A 27576-nucleotide genomic window follows, 5' to 3' on the forward strand; every position below is an offset into this window, starting at 1 on the left:
ATAATGAATGGTGATCTACATATATATTATGTATAAAAACCAACGTTTGTCTGCCTTTCACGTACATATGTATATTTTCCTATACCATTAAATCGATTGCGGTGTAACTTATGAGTTATTGTGTTCAAAAAAAAAATCACTCAAAACAGGAATAAGTGGCATTGCAACGCAATAATTTCAAATGTGTAAAATAAACAAACAAAAAAGGGTAAAATAAACAAACAATTGAATAATTTCAAATTTGTTCGCCGCCTGTGATTTGCCGACAAATAGGAACGGGAACGGGAATTGCATGCGTAATTGCGGTATTGCAACGTATTACGTTCAGCTAGAAGTACATACATACATATGTATATAAAATAAGTACATATTCATAACGACAAAATATGCGAATACAAGTTCAAAATAATATATTTTGAACTTATATAATAATATATCTTATGATAGGTATTGGCGCCGTTCACACACACGATATCTACTACCGATATTTTCATATCCAGTTCCCATATTGCAACCTGTGGTTGCTATTTAGGAACTGGATATGGAAAATATTGCAAATATCGGTAGTAGATATCGTGTGTGTGGACGGCGCCATTGAAATTTAAAAAATGTTGCCAGTCACAAAAATAAAATTTATTAAAAAATATGCCTTAAATTCTCAATCTTTTAATTATTGCATCACATTAAAAGAAATACATTCATATTTATGTTATAAACATATTTAATATATAATTAATTTCTGAGAACGATTTTGGCATTGTAGGTTAAGAGATGGCTAAATATTCGAATTTGGGCGATTCCTGCACACTGTTGACAGCTTAATGAAATCTCGTATGAACTGTTATTGTTTTATTATTAAGTTGGTTTTTTTATAAATGGCATATATTCGGCGCTACAACGACAGCGCTATTGCCAACCGAAAAAAAATATTCTGATCATGTGTCAACAAAATTCTGACCATTTAATATAAATTCTGACCATCTAATATTTATTCTTACCACTTCATATAAATTGTGATCGCTTAGCAAAAATTCTGACCTATATAATATAAATTCTGACCAAAACCCTATTAAAATTCTGACCCGAAAAATACAAGCCCTTCGAGTTTTTGGTCAGAATTCGAAAACTGAAGTAGTAATTTTATTTTGAACAATATTTTATTATTTTATTTTGACCTTTTAAATCATTTTTATCTTCTTAGTATTTAATGTGTATAATACATATAGTGATTTTAAGTAATAAAAAAAATTGAACAAAATCCGACAATCGGAAGTAGAACTTTTGTCTTGGGCAAGTTTCCCTACATTTGCGCTCAATTTGTAGCCAAAATGCTCTCATAGCCGGTATGTGCGAACGTGTATGTATGTTTAATTATCGAATTTTGTTTTGTGATCTTCTTATATTCCTCACATACATAGATAAAGTCATGGGTTGGTCACATCCGAATTTTTTATACATGAACTAATGTTCGCGGGTTCGATTCCCATTGGTTGAAATTGGATCGTACATACATATGTATGTATATCGACCCAAATATTGAAATTATAATTTTAACTTTTTATTATAGTAGGACAAACTGATGCTACGTACATAATTGCAATAAATTCTGTGCCATTTCTTATACATACATATAGTATATATATATGTATATTTACACATGATATATCGTACTTTTTAAAGCCTCTTATTAGTTTGCTTTCGCAAAAGTTTTCAAATCGTTTTGAAACTTTGCGATTTTGCGTGGTTTGGTCAACGATGGATATTTCAATCGATTTTTATATTTTGATGGTAAAAAATAATCGTTATAAGCACGTCCAAATTATTATATATCTATTTTTTGTATTAAATTTTACATTATAATAATCGTAATTTTTGGTTACCTACATATATATGTAAGTACATATTAAATAATATGTATACATTACTCATTTATTGGTTATTTAAAGCATCTCAGTACCTACATATATTTACACATATATAGGTTATAAATTCTATGCAGATTGATTTGTTTAAATTGAAATAAATATTAGTTTAAACCTCTTTATGATGAACGTTCAAAGTACATTTATTTTTACTTTGAAATATTATATACATCATTTATAATACACTTTTACTATAATAATATTAATATTTTTACAGGTAAATGTTCTACTAATACAAGCTTATTACAATATAATACAAACGATATAATTTAACACTGTAACACTATTGAATATGATTTAATATCTATTGATATGGCTTCCACTACTGTTCGTGTCAAAACCTGACGAGTCTGTCCTGATGTCTCTGTGTCCCGATTTTGACGAGCTGTGATCTGTTGGTTCTACTATGTGACCACCGTGTCTGTTCTCGTTGCATGCGTTTATAAATTGTTCAGCTATTGTCCTGTAATAATCAACGAAAACAATCACGTATATCACAATATCTGGGTGTACCGATAACTTCACGACATAAACGTCTATATTATTAGATCATATAATACTCGAACATATGTATATTATAATACCTATCAAGGCCTGTATATGTCCTGATAACATCGGCGTCCGAGACGACAGGTTTTGATTTGTTTTTTGATTTTTTCGCTTTTTGATCTCGTCGAGATGATTTTTCTTCTGACGAAGGTTTCCTTTGACGATATATTCTTTCGAGTGATCTTGTGAGCTGGTTACTTCTTCGGCGTTCTTGATTACTCGGCGATGCAGAAGAACTTGCATAGCGTTTACGTTTAACTCGGACCTGAAAGCACAATTATACATACAATGTCACGTTTTGTCATTTGTACATTGCATCATTCCATATTGATAACATTTAATACTAATAATAATAGGTTTATAAAGATACACATGCATGTGTACTTTCAATATTGATATCGGCCGAATTTGACATGCTGACCAAGTTTTTATAACGAACTGTGAGTTTGCAAAGTCTCACGTAAAATTGTGAAAATCGTGTTTCGCGAAAAACGTGAGATCGAATAGTCGATCTGCATACCATTGATTATTCGGTTTGCGATGCTTTTGAGCATCTGTCCTCCATGTTGATTACCTGCACTAGTGTTGCAGAGTGACAAATGTGAAACGTTTATCCAGTCATTCGTTGGCAACAATCAGCTATCGAATGGTAGTTTGTACATATGTACATACATACATACATAGATAGATTCAGCAAATGCATTCAGTATTCAGGCGACATCTTCTTCGCGGACGTTTACGGTATTTGTCGATATTTTACGGTGTAGTAAGTATGTATTTCCATCAGCATTCGAGAAAATGGGTCTGTTTTTGTATGGGCGAAAGTCAGCTATGCGTGAACCTTTGCGGATATATCCGTACATGCGAGTACATTGATGTTTTGGAATAGAGATAAACTAATTTTGAGACAAATAATATTTTTTTAAACCTAGTTCGTTTTTTGAAAAGTATCAAAAAGACAGTTTCTTGTTTAAAACGGACTATGGAAGGTTGGAAAAGGTGAAGAATGATGCATGTACATAAGTATGAATGTAAATATGTAGTTGTATCATAATTACCATATCGTTGACTGAATATGGAGCGTAGACTGGAGGGTAGAGCATGTGTGGGGGCGGAGGCGCCATGGGGCGAGTTAGGGGGCGCGCATGAGGTCCCGCAGGCACCATGGGAAGAGTGGCGTAGCCCAATCTGGAAGCAGACACCGGAACCATAGGAACTGGAACAGGCCTTGTCAACTGAAACAACACCAAAAAACATATTTATTTTAATTTATTTTACATATTTTACATAGATACATATACCAGGAAGGCCTAACAGGTAAACTCCAATGCGACTTCCTAGACAATTCATTACAAACATTGCAGCATTTTTTTATTCTATAAATTGCTGTATTTCGAGAGGCTCAAGAATACGAAATTAAAAAATTAATTAATTTATTAATTAATCCATAGAGACATATATGGATTTAAACTTGTACATACTTTTTTACATTTTGTCCATATGTAAATCAAATTCAGATATTTGTGACAGCAGGTAGGATAATTTTTCCCAATTTTGAGGAACCGTTTCAACAATGAAAATCAGATAAATTGGCAAACTATGATGAGATACGATCGACTTGTAGTCACAAATATCCAAGTCTAACCTAGTCTAGTATTTGTTTATTGTACCTTTCTGTTGGAAAGAGACAAAACACGGTCGGCGGATCGCGCGCGGGCTACGGAAATTTTGTGATCACGACAGGCGAGTCGTCAGCACCCAAAGTGTTAAAGATTAGCACGGGATCGAACCCAGTAATCTCTAAACATAAACGCAACCACCGAATTGTTGTATGTAGTTCAAATATTATTTACAGACCTATACATACTATGTACGAGTATGTTCATATGTACATTTACAACAATTAATTAATTAATGAATTAATCCATAGAGCCATCTATGGATTTAACCCATTTAAGCCATCTAAGGAACCGTTTCAACAATGAAATCAGATAGATTGACAAACTCCGATTGATAGGAAACGATCGACTTGGATTCACAAATATTTAAGTCTGACCAGCAGTATTAAAGATTAGCACGGGATCGAACCCGGTAACCTCTCGGTGCTAAACATAAACGCAACCACCGAGCCACATTGCTGGCTATGAGACATATATATGAGAATACATGAGTATGTACGTATGTAGGCGTACAGCATCTTTATATGAATTCGACTTGACTCTTTTTTGTGACGCCATCAATCAAATGTTACAGCACGTCGACTCGTAATCCGAAATTGGACATGATACTATTATATTTAAATTTGAGTGGAACGTATCGTTATTGTATGTACATTATCTTAATCGATTGGTTCACCTATCGCGATTCTTTTCATTTGTTCACTTTCGTTTCTGTATGCACTCTATTCAAACATTTCTGCAGCTGACCATACGATTGAGATGATCATGATACATTACGTATCATCTTTTTACACACCTCTTATACAGTTCACATGGTTTTCGTGTAAGTGGTAATTTTTTAAATCTCTTATTTTAGTACATACACATATCTACTCGATTAAACCGTGTTGCTGCGTCACCACGATAAAAATTCCTATCGTATATCATGTAGTGAAATTGTCTCGAGAAAGTGGTTAGGGCCAATTATTTGGCGGTACTAATTTTGTATGGAACAATTAAATCAGATGAAATAGGCAAATGCGATACCAGACAGTTTATCTGAATTAACATATTATTATATAAACTTAACATTTCAAGAAAGTGCATATATGTAGGACCAACGAAAGGGGGGGGGGGGGTAAAAGTTCCAGGGCTCGGTCTACTTGAGGGGCCCCGTGTCGGGACTTTCGACTGACCGATATTGATATTTTATATTATTCTACATAAAATACCTCTATTTATTTAATGCTAAATGTTTATTATTTTTCGACCCACGCATTATTTCTGTCCATGTGAAATCGTACATGTTATATTATACTTTCTTATTGAATTATTTTAAAAAATTTCAACCAACGTATAGGTATTTTTCTAATATTTTTGATAGATTTTTTGCAGGTTAAAAAAAGAATTATTTTTCCCAGGGCCCGGGATTCTTCTCGGCTGCCCTGCATAGATATATGTACATACATATGTGTTAACAGGTAAACATATAGGAATATTCGAAAATTTTAATCATGTATCTCCATATTTCGAATATGATATGTAAATATATAAATAAATGATAGTAGCGATTTTCAGATTTTTCTGTTTATTCATTAGCACTTTAATTTTCACGCCATAATTCGTAGATTTTAGACGCGGATCAAAAAATTGGTTTTTATTCAGAAGTATACATTACATATATCGTTAAGGTTTTCGATTTTCAAATTTATAGAATAGAATATTGTCAAAATTTGTTTAATACTATCATAATTGAAACAATAGAATGCGCATTTAGTGTTTGTGTTGAAATACGCGACCATTTTTTTTTGTTAATTAAACTAAAATTCTCCCCAGTCTACACTTTGAGATACACTGTGCATACTTAAATATGTATGTATAATATTAATTTAGGTAATTTTCTCATATAATTCGATTCCTCCCCATGATTAGAAGTATGTAGGTGGGTAGTCGAGTATCGAGTTCAAAGAATTCCTTCACTAAGGTCTTTGCATACGTGAACGTGCATTCCATAACTTTGTAAAACTCGTAGTATGTATTATCTGTGCAGTCTAGTATAATGGATTGAATCGCTCGCTTTAACCATGTTCGCTATAATTGCTATACATTTTACATCGAGAAATGTGTAAGACGTATGCATTTCATGAAGTGAATTGGATCATATGTACATAGCTTATCTCAGGCTTAGTAAAGACGTATGTACATACATATGTATATGGAAAAAATTAAATCTAGAAAAGAGCACATCTTTAGATTCATTTTGAGGATTTTATAAAAAATATTTTTTTAAGAAATTTCGAATTTGTAAAACATTGACTTTTTTTTCAATAGGTGGTACATTTTCACGATTAATTTCCTTTTGGGTGAAAATGATTGCGCGCACCACAGTTTAATAATAATTGCTAAGACTAGCCAGTTCCTCAAGCGTGTAGATGTGAAGATTAAGTATAATACATTTGAATTAAAACGGACAGCCAGCAGCGCTGCGGTTGCAATTATTCGTTACAAACGCTACTTACGAGTATGACTTATTTCGCCATTTTCTTCAGATAATCACCTTGGCTGTTTATTGTGGTCTATTTACACCGACGAACTTTGGCTTAACACTCTTTGATACTAAACTACGACAATTTTTAAATAAATAATAGCCAAGTTAATCATCGAACAGGTAATTATTCACATTGTTTCGTTCCTTCATTGTTACCTTCGGTGCTAACTGGGTTAATACTTATTTAATTGAGTGCGTGTTAAATGTTTCCGAATTAAAATTTTGTCACACGAAACTACTCTATGTATATGCATGTATATACGTTCTTCGTTAAGGTTATTTTTGAAGTGGTACGAGGTGAAGAATAATATTATATTCTTCAAGTAGTTCAACGACACAATCGTCGTAAAAACTTGATCTTCTGTTCGAGTTGAAACGTTTCACCATTCAGAGCGGATAACATCATCGATCACGGTATTTATGATCTAATTTTATAGCCAATAGTAGACCATTGAATATACAATACATATGTGCTTCATAGATGCTTCATAAGTATGAAGTCTTCGTGTAAATCTGTAGAGTAAAATTCGATTCAACAAAACGTCTTAATTGCAAATACACATTTGTCGAACCAAATTAGCGCTTAGATTTCCACACGAAATAAAGTATGCTAATCGTGTTTGAGACTTTTCATGTTTGTTTCATCGAATGAATGTACATAAAAAACAAAAACGTGAACGGAATAGTGATGTTGATTGTTAACAAGAGGATTAGCAGAATATTCATGATTAGATATTTCGAATGCGATCTAAATTTAAATAGCAACGTTTTGATATTGTTTTATATTATTATTTTTGTCTTTTATTTAGATTTGTTTTATTTAGATTTGAAGTAAAATGAGATATTTTTTGACTTGACTGATCTGGATAATCTAATAATTCGAAGGAACGTCGAAAAATGAAAAAAATATCATGATCGCGATAAAACTTGTTTAGGGATTGTGAATTATCAGAATTTTTTGGGTATTATTACAGTTGTTTTTACCGTAATATTTTGTTGTAAAGTTAAGGCGAGCGAGCGAGCGCGTTTTTATTACAAATAGTAGTAAATACTCCGTATTAAAAATGTCCAATTTAATGCGATTCAGCACAGATCGAATGGACCTTTGCAGGTTATCCGTACTTCCGGTGTTTTCGGTAGACCAAAAATATCGGCAATTCGAAACGCACGACAATCTGCAACTATTTTTTCTCGTACCACGAATTCCGTCGAAAGAAATTTTCGTCTACATTTGTTTCGCATTCTGTCACGGTCTAAAATTGTCCCAATCATCATCGAGAGTTAATATTCATGCATATGTATCAATATATCTGCAGATAAGAGCCGACAACAGCGATGGCTAAAGGTCAAATTGCTGCCATGTTAAGCAAGCCTCAACTTCGTGATCGTGCACGCGGAACTTGGTGCAGGTTGGTGAAGAAATACAACTCCTTCTTGGTATGCAATCATAAGTATACCTCTCTAGGATCATTTCGTACATATTATACACATGTACATATGTATAATACATACATACCCCGCGTCGTTCAGGTATGCCGCAACTACGCGACGTGCCTATTACACTTTGCGATGATATAATGAAGTTAATTCATCATCATGATCATTGTGATTGGCTTCATGCTTTCTTATCGCATAGTTTCACGCTCGACGCCTATACGATAATATGAGGAGCGTTCATAAAATATGGAAAATGTAGCGAATGAGTGACAAAACCCTACTACCCTCATCCAAACAAGTTTCAATACGATTGTATGTGAAATTGTCTTTTTTTTTGTAAGAAATAGACAGTGATTAAAAGATGTTGATTCGTGAATATTTCTGTAAATTTAAATGATTTATGGTGCTTTGATTACACATTATTGAAGCATCTACATATCTACATATGTAATAATTAATAACAAGTCGATTTAACATGCACGAGTACTTAATGAAAAGTAGTGCACTCTTATCTTCATTCATCACATTTTTTATTACACCTCGTATTCGATGACGATAATCCTCATAGTGATTACTCAATGCAGTTTTACTGCGAGCCAAGTTCAATTACCTGCGTCAATTTAATTCGATGATTTTGGATGCGTCGTTAATTTAGAAAGCTTGCCATTTTTGAAATGGTTCGATTTCGCTTTGCAATGCTACTGTGTGTACAATTAAATTTAACAACAATACATAATGGTCGATTTATCAAATCAAATTCTCATATTGTACTTAAACGTGATTTATCAAAAAACTTAAACAATGATTTTTACACGTCACGCCGTCATAAATTGTTCGGAAAGATTTGCAATGCATTTATGCAATCCATGATATAAATAGTTTACATGAAAAATAATATTCAAAACAAAGCCACCACAAAGGTCACACACACTATGTACATACATATATGTATGTATGTATAAAGCTGCATTGTTAGGTGTTGCTTAAATAGTTAAATGTCACTATACGAGTGAAAATGTGTAAATTGTAATGAACACCGTACGTAAAGTGAACGCAGAGAACAACGGAGGTCATCCACTGAGACCATCCAAGGAGTACAGGATAAATTAAAATCATCTTCAAAGTCACAGATGAACTTTTAAACGATATAATTTTTTTTGGCGGTTTTGGTGGGTTTCGCGCTTCACCAACCGTTGAAGTCATAAATGTTTGAGCAAAATTTAACATGTACAATATTTTAATTCTAATTTTATTTAATTAAAATGGAATATGTTCATATTATAATTTACCAATGTATTTATGTATTGCTATTAATTAACAGATAACAGGAGTATCGTCGTGGACATAAACGATACCCATTCACAGGGCTAAATTTTATCACAATTGAAGAAAAGTGTCAAAATGTAAATTCCGATGAATATGGTAGGTAGATCAAGAAAACATCAAATAACAATAATAAAATTCAGTTATTAATTCTAGCTATTTTCAAATGAAAAAAATACAACTTTTTATTAGAAGATTTTGTTGAATTAGAAATTCTCAATGTGTGCAAATTCACATTAAAAAATACACGAGAACAAAACACAGAGAGAGCTTTTCTTTAAAATTGCACATCATCATAAGTTTGTTGTTATTAATAGTGGCATGGCTGGAATGGAAATGTGAAATACAATTGCAACCGGCATAGAAATGCATTTATCACGATGATCAGGACAAAAGCTCTAGCTTGCCTCTTATTCTCATTTCACTCTCACTCGAATCACATCAACCTGAATCAACAATTCTCTCATTTAAATAAATTACAGAAAAAATATACACAAATAATAATACGTACGTTTGAATTTGTATCGATTTATTGTATGCAGATCTGCAAGATTTAACCGATGCTAATTTATACGGAGCACTCTTATGCAAGTTGTTCTACATTCAGTTTAGTTTTTTAATTCGCCGACAAAAAAGTCCATTATCTCTCTGTGTCTCTGTGTCTATGTGTGTGTGTGTGTGTGTCTTGCAGAAAGACAAGTTTTTGTTGGCCGTTTTATAAAATGAACTATTGCATGGCAATTTGAAAACGGTGTGGTATTTCTATAAAGTGGGTATAATCGTAATCGTAACAAAACGCTCATGCCCAATATTTTCTACAACTCTTTGCGGAGCGGAAGTGAATCATTTTCGTATAAATGAGATTGAAATTCAACACAAAAAATAGAAACACAACAATAAATAAAGCGCCAAATCAAGTTCTCGTGCACACTCGTTTAGATATACGCATTTAAAAATAAATTATTTGAAATAAATGCGTTCATAATATATGTACATAAATAGGTATGTACCTACATACATATGTACATAGAACTGAAGTAGAGATTCAATAAAATAATTTAGTTGGATATTCTTAGTGTCATGATTTCAAGCGATGCCTTCCTTATGTAATAAATACATACATATGTATGTACCTAGAGCAGTTGAGTTTCTCAAAACGTGATTGTATAAAAAATGAATAGAAAATTTGCTGAGACAACAAAATCCGACATATCCGTAGTCGGTTGTGAAATTTCGATTTGGCCTGTATTGATTTCAGTGGAAAAATGTGATTATTTGCCATCTATTACGTCCCATGCTTACGAAAATACCAGCTAATGTCTCAGTATTTATTAATAACACCAACAATGTACTCGTGAAATAGATTTCAATAATGAATTTCAAGTTTCAATAAATTTAAAATATATTTCCCTTGACTTAGTATGTATGGAAATCTCCCTGGAGGATTCGGCATGATGTAACAAATATATTATATGTATATATTTAGTCCCTTATATATATATACTATATATGTAAGTAAGGCTGTGTCATAAAAACAGATAGATTTCCACGGCACACTACTGACACGTATACATATATATGGTGAAGGCTCCAACGAGTTTTTCTCAAAACTTTTCCACAAGTGAAAAGTCTCTCATGATTTCATATTATATACATATGTACATATATTTGCCGTGACTTGAATGAATTTCAATGAAATTGTTTACATTGCAAAACTCACAATATCTTAATCATGCATCTGCAGATAATTTAATTAGCGCCGAAAGTAATAAAAAATATAGGAAAAAATAAAAATTTCGATACCGATCATTAATTATAATTTATGTACAATTCGGCATGAATAATTCGCGTTTGAGCTTATTTGTGTTTGTGTATCGGTTATATTACATGATAAGTACATACATATGTATATGATTTCTGCGTCATCGATCACTATCTCACGTGTCGACCGTTTGAGAGTGCTTTTGGCGGAAATAATGGACGTTCGATTTTTGATTCATTATTTTATTTTCTCAAAAGCGCGTGACTGGTTTACCATTACTCTTGCCACGCCACGCCACGCCAATGTGATTAAAACGCAAATAAACCTATGTATGTATTATATTATAGTGGTGTTTAGTTAAGTTGAAAATAAATTGAGGAAATAAGCATACATATGTATGTACTATGTGGTATTTAAAAATAAAACGTATCACGCAATTCAATAATTTGTCATTAGTCCAATTAGCAAGTGATGTATATAAAACTTATTCGATTAAGTTTGTATTATCAATACAATATTACATGTATGTACGTTGAACGTCTTCGATTAAAGAATTTTATAAATGTATAATTTAATAGATGGGCATAATTCAGTGAGGATATCAACATTTAGGATACTGTAAATACATTTCTCGATGGTGATACTGCAAGTGTTGTGATAAATGGAACACAGACATGAATAAAAATTGTGGTAATATACAATAAGACGGTATTGTGCAAAATAAATTGAGGTTCAGATCATTTTCGTATGAATAACGCGTAAAAAAAACCCCGTCTCAATTTCGCAACTACGTCGTCAAATCGTGGTTAGCGCAGACTTGGGAAAAGAGGTGTAAAAAAACGAAAAAATTCTCAGTTTTTTTTCTGTAAAATGAATGCAAATATTTTCAATGCAAAAAAGGATACACCTTTAGAGCGTCACGAATTTATTTTTGCGATTTATGCTCTTTTTATTTACGCAACACGCTTGTAAATAGTGTCGTTACTCATCAGTGCGAATTTATCACCTGGTTTTTATTGAATTGTGATGAGATTACTTAATATATGTAGCTATTGCCTTTTTCGCTTCTTAATAATTTATAACGGTAACATCGTCGACGGTATGTTTTGAAAGTTTGTGAATCACTTTTTTGCCCAAGAGAATCAAGGACAAGATCTTTGTTCACATTATGATGTGTCAAATTGGCTTAGTTAAATTCATAGGCAAATTCAATTCAATTGCATTTTCAATTCGGCAACTTTTACATAGGTTATCACTAAGAATTTCAAATTGTTGCGGATTGAGTTGAGGAAAAGCCGACAGTTTTCAAGTAGACGTCAAAATAAGAACAATCTTATGAAATATTTTTTTAACTAATGCATTTTTTTAACTCATTCCAGATCCTGGATGATGTTGATAGTACAAAATGATAAATTATGAGCAGTGTCGAAATTTTATGGGTGTAATATTAGCCCAGATCAAATGCAGAGTTGTGTGAATATGAATATAGAGCGTGTTTTATTTGAAGATTCGCACACTACATAGTAAAAGGGGCGTATATTGTCTCCTCGACGTACTCAATGTAATTTCGATACATACGTATTTTTCCTTAATTTTCGTAATGAAAGTCGACAAAAATTTTAATTAGACATAAATTATAAATAGAAGATCATAGGGTTTTGCGAAAGCATGATATCTTGTTGCCAATTAGGGCTAAAACAAACGTGCTCATGAACTCCCCCCTCTCGAGAGCTGTTTGACTCAACTCAACTTACTGGCACTTTCCTTGGATCTCTTCAAATGCCAGTTATGTTGAGTTGGTTGAACACATCCTACATAGCAGGATATAATTATCTTTATTATTTATTTGTTTTTCACTATACATACATACTAGGGTTTCTGCCCGGGTCGACCCGGAACAGACATTACCGGGAATTCACGGAATTTGTGTTGTCCCGTGTCCCGGGAATTCTTATCTAGAATCCCGGGAATCGGATTTTAAAAAAATCTTGTCACTGCACGAAGGGAAATAATAAATCAAATACACAAAGAATCATAAAATATTCTCAAAGGTTTGTTGTTTATCAGTAAGTACAGCGCATTCCCCCAACGTGGAAGTTCTATGAGCATAATGGTTCTGTGCGTTTGGCCAAAATCGTTTCTTGTAATTCTATTTTTGGAAAAGGACTTGGCCTTACCGATGAATTATTCCGAAAATTGAAAATTAAAATCGAAGAAAGCAGAAGCGTAAGACTGCTTCTGTTAACACAAATTTTAAATAATTCTGATTTTATACCGAACAAAACATTTTTTAAATGTTGTAATAAAAGCGAATTTATATCCTATGGTGAAATAATTATGAAGCGAGTATACATATATCCTTATTGTATTGCTGATTCCACAATAGAAGAAACTCTTTTAGATTCTGATGAAGATGAAGCAATTGTGCGTTTGACGATGAATGAAGAATTAAATAAGGAGTTATCAAAGACAAATCTACAAAATAACGTAAATAAAAATAGCCTCGACTTTAAAAAAGAAATTAAAATATACAATGCTGACAGAAGAAAATAACGATAATTTAAAAAAAAATGTTTATCGTCCCTTTTAACAATAAAACCAACTTCGACCGAAACTGAAAGAGTTTTTTCCATTGCCGGAAATTTTTGTACCAAATCTAGAAATAAGCTTTTGGATTCTCTTTTAAATATTTTAGTATTCTTAAGAAGCTACTTTAAATAAGTTTACTTTTATAATAAATTTTTTTCTAGTTACATACATACATATTTCTTACTTGCTTTTTGTTACTTTTTTTTTATGTATACTTATATGTATTTGTATTAACACCGCAGTGACGCTTTGGGGCTATCTGAAAAGTCTCTGATGTATTGATTTTTTAAAATAAAATAAAATAAAAATAAATATTAAAAAAAATGTCCATATTTGTTTGCATTTTGAAAAGTTCGCTTATACGGAAGGTGGTCACGATAAAAATTAAGCAGGTCTGATTGTATGTAGGTTTTAGCTGTTTTTAAAACATTTACTATTTAATAGTAAAAGAAGTGAAGTATGGGATGAGGTTGCATTGTGGTATTGCGGTATCTCGCGTGGCTTTTCACGAGTACGTGTTAGAGTATGATGTCGATGGCCATACATTATTCATTGAATACATACATACATAGGTGTGGTATGCGTTTTGTTTACCTGTTGTGTTGTGTTGGGTTGTGCCACCTTCTCTGGTTTGATGCCTTCGAGCTGTTTTCGCGGTCCATGTTCCACTTCTTAAAGGTCATATGTATCTCGTGGCATAGCTCGCTTAGCCGCAAGTGCGCTTACACTTTCCGCGATAGCAAATCTCTTTGCGATATCATACTAATTTGGCCAATTAAAAATCGTACAAGGGATCATTGAGTCGAAGCCAACTGGGCTGTTGCTTCGTTGATCATTATCGTATTTACTTTATGTGTATGATATATATTATGTATATGTACATACATAAGAAATTTTGATAACCTATTTTGGCGCTGCGCCGCGCCGTTTGGCAATCATATTATTAAATTTTCTCAAGCAAATACGCTTTGCAAGTGAAACTGCCTAATAAGTAATAAGATATGCGGACCAGATATAAATACGAACATACTATGGGTGGGTATAATGTGTATGTACGTTTGGAAATGGAACGTCATGTGAAAAAAATTACGCTTTGAGACTTTGTCTCTCCCATTTGTGCAACACTCGTATCAAACTTTCTTTTATGTTTATCTTTCGATATTGTAATCGCACGCATCATTCGGTTTGTGCTATGAGGAATTAAAATTGAGGTTTTACTATGCAATACCTTTTTGGCGCAATATACAACACATAAAATAATTATCGCCTGTTAAATTCAGTAACAAAAAATTCTAAATATCGGCATTGTCAACTTTCTACAGAATTTTCTCAACTGTGTTGTCGGCTTTTGTGTATGTATAGGTATATGTATGTATATGTAGAAACTGATAGATAATTGTCTGACTTAACCCATAGGTAAATATGTATGTACCTATGACATATTTATCAGGCTAGAGCTTAGAATTCAACGAATATCTAATATATAATTTCGAAACAGACTTTATAACTATGTATGTAATGGTTGGTTGGGAGCATTGAAATCAAATCAAAGTTTCTATGACGACGATATCGGTATTGTTGAATTTTTTTCGATTCAAATAAATTTTACATGAAATCAAATGAATGTTATTAGAACTATTAGATTAGCCATGTTTATATTACAAATATCGAGTGAAGCCGGGTAAAATCACTAGTTATCTATATTAATCAATTGTTTATTTTGAAGTGCTGATTTATTCAACTATTAGGGATTTAGTAGATAACACTGCAAGTAGCTATGATATGATTACATCGATCGTGTCAATATTCACATTTGATTTCAACCATTCACTTTTGTCGCACTAAAAACCCAATTCTGTCGACTAAATGACGATAATTTGTTAGTAAATTGCAGGTTAAATGCGCAGGGAGTGGCATTAGTTGCGTCAATAGTAAATTGGCAAGTCGTCGCATCGCGAAAAGGAACATTGCATTAGCATTAAATTATCTATACTATTCCGAATCAATTTTTATTATGCCAAAATTGATTTAAGGCCGTCAGATCAATTCGAAACGACCTTCTCATTCTAGCTATTGTTGGTTGCTATAAAAAATTTAGTTAATATGTATGTATAATATCATATAATAAAAATAGCTCAATTATTCGAATTGGAACGTTGTGCCATTATCCACTTCCAGTTTGAACGGCACTGAAATTTATGCGCATTTGATTTTGATGTAAAATAGAGAAAAAAAAAATCGAGCCAAAGTTTTCATCTCGAAGTCGGTCGCTGTTGAATTTGAAGGGTTTTCTAATGATTTTCATCGACTTTGAATTAAGATGAAAGCCCGCTGTCATCATTGAAGATAGCCATTCGTTTATGGCCATCAATCCAAAACCAGTCTGTTGACTTTCTCGCAAGCCAATGGACGGGTTTGTCCCAGTACTACAAACGGGAGAGAATTGGCATTGACATCAAAACCACAACTTCACACGATACTCAATTCAACTCGATTCCACAATACTGCTAAGTAAAACTTATTGAAAAATTATTCCAATTATGTAGTATTATATCGTTTCGAATTTTCAATAGTTTGAGTTAACACTTCATTTAATACTTCTTTCCTTTTTCTGTAAGTGTTTATCTTAAGAAAGAAAACCGAAATTCATAAATACCTAAACTATTCCAGAGATCCACATGATTGCGATGTTTCAGAATGCTTGAAGGCATTACGAATGATGATTTTAGACTAGGTTGGCTAACCGAAGGTATACTTTTTCTAGAGGTTAATCGCATTTTATGGTATAAATTTCATCGCCCATTAGATCGTTTGTAATGGTTTTACGCTTCGTACTATTAAATTTTACTGATTTACTAAAATAAAAACGAGAAAGAAATAATATTCACGAAAGTGTAACTGGTGTAACACTTTGATAAGAAAAACTAAAAAAAGCAATATACATAGCAATGATTAATTGAATCTGCATGTAAATGCTAACAATTCAATTACAAAGTCATATGAATTGCGTGAGAAAGTTCAAATTTAAATGAACGCATTTCACCTTTGCGTTTACGCTTTCTTTCATCAATTTTTTACTCGAATCGAATTGTGTCCAACGTTTATACCAATACATTTGAAATGTTACCGTTGCTGTATTAAAATCAATTGATATGTGAAGAAATGTTTGTAAGATGCTTATCCAAAATAAATGTTTTTGAAAATATACAAAGATTATCGTCATATAAATAAAATTTAGAATATTTAAAAGTTAATTGATCTACATAATTTATGAACACGTTTACAATTTTCTTCGAGAAGATCGTTGGCGATGAGTAAACGCGCTCTACACAAAATCAAAATATAAATTAAACAAAAAATGGTCGAAAAAAGCAGACATGTGGCATGCGGGAGAAGAAAGTGGTTTCGATCGAATCTACGCAAAAGATTTATAATGGCCGTAATGAATTGTAGAACGGCGTCAGTGATATCAGATGGTGAATACGATGCGATGACTCAAAGCGAAACTAACAAAAAATAAAGTGAAAAAAAAAATGATGCATCGAAGATAAAAATATTAGAGACAGAGTGAAACCGCAAGTGGTGGTCGTCGGTGGTGGATGATAATTGAGGTCAAAACGGCAAATAAGAGTGATGATCTACATATTTCTACAGGCGAATAACGAATCTATAATAGACGAGGAAATCATTGTTTGTATTTTAATCGAGGCTTTTGTTCTCATCGGAGTACCTTACTGTATATGTACATATGTACATATGTGTATACCACAATATTCAACAAACCATTGATCATGGCTCGTTAAATTATTGAAATTTAAAAGTGTCCATTCATTTCAGAACGCAATGGAAATCCACTTACTCTTTCTAAAATTATTTATGTACTAGCTGAACCCCGGCATGCGTTAGAATGCCATAATGCATTTAGGTCCCTTATTCTTTTTACTCTATATTAATGATATCTCATACATCTTCAAACATTCCTTTATACTTCTTTACGCTGATGATTTAAAAATTTACAAACCAATATACACCATAGACGATTGTCATAAGATACAAGAAGATCTAGATAGATTCTCTATATATTGTTTAAATAATGATCTTTTTATTAATCTAGAAAAATGCTCTATTTTAAATTTCACTAGAAATAAGTCAATTATTACTAATCAATATCAATTAAATCATTCAATCCTTAACACGTCATCTTTTATTAAGGATCTTGGTGTAATACTCAATAATAAACTAGATTTCTCTGAACATATTTCTTTTATTACCAACAAAGCATTTAAATCTCTTGGATTCCTACTCCGCTCAACAAAACCCTTTAATGATCCTTATGTACTAAAATTACTTTATTTTTCCTTTGTAAGGTCTCACCTTGAATTTGCCTCAATTATCTGGTCACCTTTTTATTTATCCCATATTAATTGTATTGAGAAAGTTCAACTTAAATTTATTAAATCCTTACGCTACCTTTTTCCTACCTATACCCATTCTACTGTTTCCGACATTTTAAAAATCCTTTCTTTTGACAATCTTTCTGTCAGGCGACGACATACTGATGCTATATTCTTCTTTAAGCTCATAAATGGTTTCCTTGATTGTTCTGATTTACTGAATAAGGTTAATTTCAGAATCCCAGTTCGGTACTCTAGACGCGTTGCACTCTTTTCACTTGATCCTTTCAATACTAATTCCCAAAAATATTTTTATATGCAGCGCGTTTATCGTATGTTTAACGGAGAGCTGAATGAGGTTGATCTATTTGGTATTTCCCTACATCAATTCAGGTCTAACATCAAGAGAATCTTGACCGATTGATTCATTTCTTCTCCTATTCTATTTTACCAATATTTCCAATATTTTTATACTTTAGTTTAGTTATGTAATGTGCTATTTAATCATATTATAGCTTTCATTCTTTTCCTTTTCATTTGTTTATTTTGTATTTACCCTTTTCATTTGTTTTATATTTGTAAATTTCAATTTCTTCTTATATTCTATTTTATAACCTTTTCCAAATATTTTAATACTATAGTTTAATTATGCAATGTTCTACATATTTTGTCATGCCTTTATTCTTTACTTTTTAATTTGTTTTCCTTATATTTATCTTTTTCATTTTTGTAAAAATCTATTATTGGACTCGGATGTTACATATATTATTTATTTACCATTTGTTTTTTTTATACATATCTATGTACATCCTGTCTGTTGATTTTTCAATTAATAAAATAAAAATAAAATAAAATAAAATAATAACGCATGCAATTCCCGTTCCCGTTCCCATTTGTCGGAAAAACGCAGGTAGCGAACACATTTGAAATTATTGCGTTGCAATGAAACTCATTTCCGTTTTTCCCGTTTTTTTTTAACAGTAATCTTCCCGGACATGCACACAACAAATCCTGAAAGTTTCAGCGTTATCGGTTCAGTGGTTTAGCAGCCTATTCGAGACACACACACACACATACACACAGACATTCATTTTTATATATTTAAAAGATATGTATATGTATAATACGATAAAATGATGATGACTTGAAAAACTGTCAAACTGGGCAACCCATGATAATGTAATAATTTTTTAAAATTAATAATGTAATAAATATACACGTGTATGTTCCAAGTCCCATTCGAAACGAATAACTTTCCAAATTTACAAATATTTCATTAAGAGTCTAAAGTGCACAACATGCAGTGTTGTGTTATATTTATTTAGATGTTTATCGTTATTGTTAGTGTGTGTGTGTGTACAACATATTAGGTAGAATTTGGCGTTGGCATACTTTCGTCTGATTCGCACTTCGAAAGTGATGTTAGAGATTGATCGTCGTTAATAAAAAATAATTCAAACAGCATAAAAAAGGTGTATTCTTGTGTAGGTACCTATCTACATACATACACAGTATGTAGTACCCAGCAGCCTAACGATTAGAATCGTTCTTCTACGTATGTGCATAACTTTCCACGATAAAATTGATTATTCACATAAAGTGACCAACTGTTTGGCGGTAAACAGGGTCAAATCTCAATCTTTATAATTTATGAAAATGTATCTTCGGATTATGAGAAGCTACATATGTACACAGTATGTAGGTATGTATTCGGATCATAACATTTCGCTCAAGTAATTTCCTGGTCACTATCAAGTTCAACCGTTTGCAAAACATCTTAATTTCGTTTTGATGAATGCATTTTCGGATGTGCGAGTGGAAAATGTCGTCGTTTTCTCTAAAATAGTTGAATTATTTATTTTTTACGATGAAATTATTTTATCGTTAACGTTAGCATAAAATTATAATTGAATGTTTAAGTTTTCATAAGAATAATTTTCACATCGAATATATGAAAATATCATCAAATTTGCACATGTCTTTTATTATACTCGAAGTAAAAGTGCCCGTTTTTCCTTTACTTGCGATAGTTGATTTGTTAAATCTCAGAATGGAATCTTATAAGGGAAGGTAATTGATAAACTTGATGAAATATAGATAAACATGCACGCCTATGTAGACGATAATTAATTTAGACTAAAACTATGATGATTTTCTATAATTAAACAATTTTTTAAATTTAATGTGCAGAACGAAGTTTCTAAACGAATTTGATTTCTACATATAAGAAAAAAGTATCGATCGATCATGATTACGGCGCGGCGCGCGCAATTGGGAAGTATACTCTCACCTTCTACGCGAGGAATGCGCCAATGATAATGATAATGATGGTGATGAGGAGAGACAAAAGCACGTTACCACTTTCTCCATCCTGAACGATCGCCGCAAGACCGGAAGGTCCACTCTTGGTCCACGATCGACCGTGGTGAAAACTTTCGCGGTCAACGCACTTCCACGCTATTCGATACATCTATGTACCTATGTATACATACATATTTATTCGCCTTCGTTCGTTCGTTTATGTTAGACATATGTACATATGTACATATGTAATGCGACAGATTATATTTACGATTCTAATTTAATTGAAATAACTAAATCGAAAAAAGACTATCGTATATTTATTTAATGCTGCGAATAGACGAAGGAAACTACATACATAAGTACATTTATGTAGAGTAATTTTAGATACTAAGAGTAATTTTGTTGAATCGTGAGAAAAAATTCAAATGGAGAAAATCTCATTACCAGATGTCTATAATATTTCACTATTGATATTTAAACAGTTTTCCGTAAGGTCTACATATGTAGACTCTGTTCAAGAAACGAGCGACCTGGTTGAGTGTTCCTAACTACCGGTTGACTGCAAAGTATGCGTTACGCATATATATATATATATATATATATATATATATATATATATATATATATATATATATATATATATATATATATTTATATATATATATATATATATATATATATATATATATATATATATATATATATATATATACATATATTTTTAATTAAACAAATTATTGAAATAAGTAATTTTTCTGGAATTTTGAAACGGAATTGACGGGTTTTTTTTGGATTATTATCTGGTTTTGGCGGAGGGAAATACCGGAGCGCATATGCCGCACCACTACATCATGCACAACTGTTTTATACCTATACTTTTACATTGTTGAAAATAATAACTAACAATTTTTTTTATATTACTTATGTGTTGGGAACTTTGTAACCACCGTGTATGAAAAAGCGAAGATACGTCCTCCTACGTCGAATGCCGAAGCACAACTAATGACTCACCGGAGCCTGAGGGGGCCGTGTATTGTTCAAAGGTTGTAAATGCATTGTTAAAGGTTTGCCGAACAATGGATAGTACTGTGACTATCCTACCTCTACTAATGACCACTGCATGTATATACACTAATACTGTCACCCAGGTCGCTCGTTTCTTGAACAGACTCTATGTACATGTTACAGTTAAAGCATATTTCAAGTGAAAATATACATATGTTCACTAGTGGAAATAAATTTTCACCAATTCAAGCAGTGAAAATGTATCAAGCAATGAATTTATAACGTTTAACTCTAACTTAATAAATTTAACCCTAACAACCCAATCTTAAATGAATAGGGCCGACTCTTACTTAACCTAACCTATCATAACCCTTAAATAATACCAACCCTAACAATCTAATCTTAAATTAATGCTCCCACCCAAACCTTACATAGTTACATAGTTACAAAGTCTATTTCGAAATTATATATTAGATTTAATCATTTAATTTAATTAATTTTTTTATTATCTAATATATAATTTCGAAAGAGACTTTGTAACTATGCATGTATGTAAATATATTTGGTTGGAGCATCTAAAACAAATCAAAGTTTCTATGACGACAATATCGATATACATACATATGTATGGTTGAATATATATTTTTTTTCCATTCAAATAAATTAATTAAAAAACAAATTAATATTTACTATTATGATATTTCTAGTATGGAATAATATCAAAGACGACTTTCGATAGGATTGGGAATCGGAGACAGGAACATATATTGTATGCAGATAGATATATTTGTTACTGTTAACATTGATTTCCACAGAATGTTATCAACATCAACATCAACAGAGGTAGTCAGGTATTTATGTATATATACCTATATGTACATAAATTGTGTATAAAAGTAGGTATCATTGTATCGTTGTATAATACTTTTCAAAATTTGATTCTCAACACAGCAAAAGTAAAGTGTATAATTGTAGAGGTAAAGATGCAGTTCAGGAACCGGCTTAAAGTAGTAAAAGTTCAAGGTTCCAACGTTCCGTAAGAGGTAAAATATTCAAACGCGGTAAAGGTCATCTCGGTGGCACTGTCATCTCGCAGATGTGACCCGACCCATTCATGTCGAAGAATCATTGTTAAACAACAAGGTTTCATATGAGAGCTCGACATCTATGTACATACATATGTAATATGCATGAAAACGAAAGTAACGGATTCTGAACGAAAGTTCACTTTCTTGGGTGTGGAAACGGGTCCTACCTAACATTTACATTAATAACGCGACACCTGTTTTAATTGGAATACATATTTTAATCAAGTTTTATCACCGTTATTGCTTACACCACTTTTGAAATAATTTCAAATTCATTTGAAGGACACTGTCATTATTGAAGACTGGTATTTGTGACAGTTGCGACTGGTTTTCTTGATTTGCATTGTAACCTTTTATTATAATACAAAGGTACAAAGGCTAATTACCATCTTTGATTTTATCGACGGTTCATCAAATCTACATATGTATGTATGTACATACATAAAAGCTATATATGTATGTATATACATATGTAGTCACGGATATTTTTGTCAAAAGTTTGAGAAAAATACATAGATAGGTAGTTATGATCGATATTGGAACGCATCTTTTGACGTTCCACAATAGTCATTACTACATTTATGCATACAAGAGTGTGTAGTGTAGTATACGCGAGTTCACTTTCACTGCAGAACCTGTTTCGTGTGTACACGTCAAACTTCACACACAAACGGTTTCTAAGATGTATTTTTTAGTGGTTTAGTGCATTTATCATCGGCTGAATGACTTCCAAGTCCAAACGGACAGAAGGCTTCGACGCGCTCGACATACACTAAAATATCCAGTAGATTATGCAACCAAGCCAAAAAGAAAGGACGTTTTGATTGAAAGCGATTTTCTATTCAGTTTGCAGAAGAAACAATGTTTAAATGTCAAAATTGTTCGCTTATTGCATTATATTGTGCTTGGAGATGGTTTTATCAAACACTCCTCGGGGATCCACTTCTTGTCGAATTCAAATGCAATTATGTAGTTTTGAAATCCTTTGCGCACTTTTATTCTAAAATTGTGTAGAAATTGTTGCGGTTTATTCTCGTAGCAGACGATCCGAAAGACTCATTTGGATTAATTGAAAATTATGCAATTGGCAATTTCTGTACATTGAAGAATATACATATGTATGTATACGATAAAATGCGGAAAAGACAATTGAGCAACATTCGAACAATTTTTCAAGATAAACTTACATAGTAGGATTGAACTTGGCATTTGATTTAATTTATTACGATTATCTATCCTTTGTACAACTAGTGATTTATAATTGTTTACATTGGAATGTATGGTCATCTAGTTTAACTGTCACTTATTCAAATCACCTTTAAAGGTCTCTATATTATATTAAATTTTATTTTGTACGATTTGAGTGTTGTAAATCAGTGGCGTCACGTGAATTCCAGGCGCGCCCTCCCACCCCACTGAACATCTTAAAACTACACTCGTATTCCAAAATATAATATACATATGTATCGCGAAAGATTTCTTAACTACAGAGATGATTCTCTTTACCTTGAGCAATGAGTTAATTTTTATATAAAACGATCAAACACGTTTCGGAAGTTTAATTATAATCAATCGCGATCCTATTCCAGAGCGTATTCAAGAAATCAACTGACGAACACACTGATTTTGTGAGTTGTAAAATTGACATATTTTGGTCGCGTTCTATCATGTATTAATGGAAAGACGTCGAATTTATACTGAAAAAAGGTCGAATTGTATTCTATTATAAAACCGACATGCTTTTGACTTTTATGACGGTCTGTAATTAAATAATTTTGGTCGGAGATTTCAATGTTATTCAACAAAATAGTACTAATTTGTTTTAATTGTTTTAACACTAGAAAAGTATACATATATATGTACAAGAGTAAGAGAGAATCCTCATCTATACCTACATAAAATAAAACGGGAGCAAATAGGTTGAAAAATAAGAGAGGTTTACAAAAAAATGACAGAACAAGTTAAAAATCATTGAAAAGGCGCGCAGCTTTGCGGCGCCCCCCAAGTCTCGGCGCCCCCCGCATTGCGGGGTCTGCGACCACGCTATAGCTACGCCACTGCATTGTAAATTGATGAGAAGAAAAATCCATCAGGTATCCGAAGCGTTGTTTGATCGATAGTACGATAAAAATCAATGGTCGAGCGAAAGGAATGTCGCAACAAATCTACTCGCCTATGTATACTTATGTATGTAGTATGTAGGTACATACATATATACAGTAGACCACCATTAAAGTAGACCAGCCGTTTTTGTGACTGCCTAGGAGAGTAAAAAGATCTGATCGAATGAAAAACAAATAAAAAAGACACGTACTGCAATATAATACTATAATGGTGTGATGGTTCGTTGCAATTGCAGAATAGGACGGTATTCAAATTGGCATGCTATTACGTGCTGTGTGTTTGCTGAAGATGACCGCAAGATCATTGGTAAACATTGCAAGAATCCATTCGAAAGTATGTCAACAGATATCTCTACGTATGTACATACATGTACGTACTCACTTGTTGGAGTTTTCAATTTTTTAAAGGAATTATAAGATAATATTCAAATATGCTGTCCAAGCTTTTCGATGATTGACAAAACACACGCGGAAGTGAAACATATCTAAATACATATGTATGTATGTATTAACGGGAAAATTGCAACGGGAAAATGTGCAACTGCGGTGGTCGCACGCATACGAATATCCTTTTTAGGATGTCGAATATTACATTAGTTATTTATATATGTACATACATACGTCACATTTTCAAATTTATAAAAGCCCCTTTGCGATTAAGGACGGCGGAAGTCAACTTTCAACTCTATCGTGAACAGTATATACATACATGTATATTTTATTTTATTTTATTGTCACAAATCAATACACACTCGCCATTACAGATTTGCTCCAATGCGACGGGTGTACGTTAATGAAATACATAAACAATCAGAAATACAGTAATACATACATATACAATCAGAATATATAGAATATAACAATTAATCAGAAATAATAATCATAGTGACATCTATGGATTTCAGATTACTGTGTATAATTAATACAAATTATACACAGGCAGATTTTTGTGACAACAGGATTAGATTTTTTAATACCAATTTTCAGGAACCGTTTCAGCAATGATCAGATAAAATTGGCAAACTCTGATAGAGAAACGATCGATTTGGAGTCACAAAACCCCCAAATCTAACCAGCAGTGGCGAGGACACGAACCTATGACCTCAGTGATGCTAAATATATACGCTATCACTAAGCCAAACTGCTGGCTTATATATTGCATACATATGTATATATGTACATATGTATATATATTTATTTATTTAGTAAATAGTGACTTTAAAGATGCAGGGCGTTTTTATAGCTAATACATGAAAACAACAATTAAAAGATACAAAATGAAAAATCTAATAAAACATGAATAAAAAAAAATTGGAAAAAGATAATACCTAGATAAAATGAAATATGAAAAAATTAAATGTGAGAATTAATTTTCGATCTCAAATTGAGCAATCCGTCAACTAAATCTAATATCATAGTTAACAGAAATCTGGTGGAGCAGCAACAGGCGACGAAGCCATCAAATTGGTACGTGCATCAGAAGAAGAGAAAAAACTGCGGCGATGTAGATATATTTTAAATTAGTTTTAAATTCAATAATACAGTGTGCGAGGAAGATTGAAGACGTAAAAAAAAAAGAGTTCTCATTCGCATAAAACACGAATGCATGTCGCAAGTTGACTGGGCAACAATGCCACCGTTTTAAAACCACAGTAGGTATGTGTCGAATATGAATGCACAATATCTATGGTACAGTTTAAGATTTGATCGTGTCCCTAATGCTTTGATGCATGACGTGACATGTTAATGTATTCGAATGATTTTGCTTGAGAAAATTTTATCTCTTTTCTTTTATCTTCATCCTAAAAGTTCTGGAGATAAAAATACGGACATGTTCGTTTAGTTACCTAACGGTTTTTCATATTTTGCCAAAAATAGCCGACAGTGAGCTCCAAAGCCAACTCAGCGTTTCAAACGAGTTAACTAGATTAGAATAAACACAAAAAATGATTTTCGAACTGTGAATTTGTCCACTAGATTCAGTAGTATGTACATACATAGTTACGTGTTTTGCATGATTTTAGGACTCTTTATCATTGGATAATAAACGGGATATATCCAAGACACTTATAGCTATGTATGTATGTGCATACAAACGTATGTATGTATGTATGTATGTAGGTAAAAATTTGGTTCCACACGCGATCCAAATCAAGGTTTTTATTAATTGAGTTTGCAAAGGAAAAACACTGGGTTTAATTGATTTTCCTTTCGCCAAGCATTACAAATTAGTAAGTCGATTGTTGAATAAAATCAGCGGGTCTGAGTGGTCCGGATCCATATACCCACTTGAGAAGTGAACTGGTGAGGCCACAACACACCACAACACACCACACCACACCACACCACACCACACCACGTCGAATTGAATTGTAAATGAAGATGTGTTTATTAACCGAAAGTGCATGCTCTGCTTCATGGCGCAAGCGATACGCTACAATAATGCTCTGGTACTGAGGTACTGCCTATACATATCTACATAAAATACTATTTTGTATGTACATACATATGAAGAATAATAAAAAGAGACACGAGATCAATTCGTTACATTTTGTAGACATTTTTTAGGTGAAAAAACTGTTCAATCCGTTAAAACTGCAGACGGACACCAGGTTTGAATCATTTTTACTTTATCTATGTACGTAGTAACAATAGATGAAGTTTTGTGATCATGCGAAAATTCGAACTCGAGATTTTGACTGATTCGAACTCAGAATCGATCACTGATCACGTTTTCATGATCTAGAAAAAATGTGTGTGTGTGTGTGTGTGTCTGTGTGTGTGTCTGTGTGTGTGTCTGTGTGGGTGTGTATTTTGGGGATATTTTTAACACCGTTAGTCCTATCGAACTGAAACTTAGTATCGGTTACTGAA

General features: G+C 32.5%; 1 protein-coding gene across 1 annotated transcript in view; it reads right to left on the reverse strand.

Annotated features, from left to right (window-relative positions):
* Positions 1-2029: 2029 nt before the first annotated feature.
* The window catches only part of LOC143919122 (uncharacterized), a 33828-nt gene continuing 8281 nt past the window's right edge, over positions 2030-27576 (reverse strand). Inside the window, exons 5-7 of the mRNA XM_077441314.1 lie at positions 3530-3706; positions 2507-2736; positions 2030-2385 (exon numbers count right to left, since the gene is read on the reverse strand). Coding sequence (XP_077297440.1) covers positions 2220-2385; positions 2507-2736; positions 3530-3706 — 573 coding nt within the window. The 3' untranslated portion in view covers positions 2030-2219. The remainder of the gene's footprint in view (positions 2386-2506; positions 2737-3529; positions 3707-27576) is intronic.

Source organism: Arctopsyche grandis, chromosome 1, assembly GCF_051622035.1.
Source record: "Arctopsyche grandis isolate Sample6627 chromosome 1, ASM5162203v2, whole genome shotgun sequence".
NCBI lineage: Eukaryota > Metazoa > Arthropoda > Insecta > Trichoptera > Hydropsychidae > Arctopsyche > Arctopsyche grandis.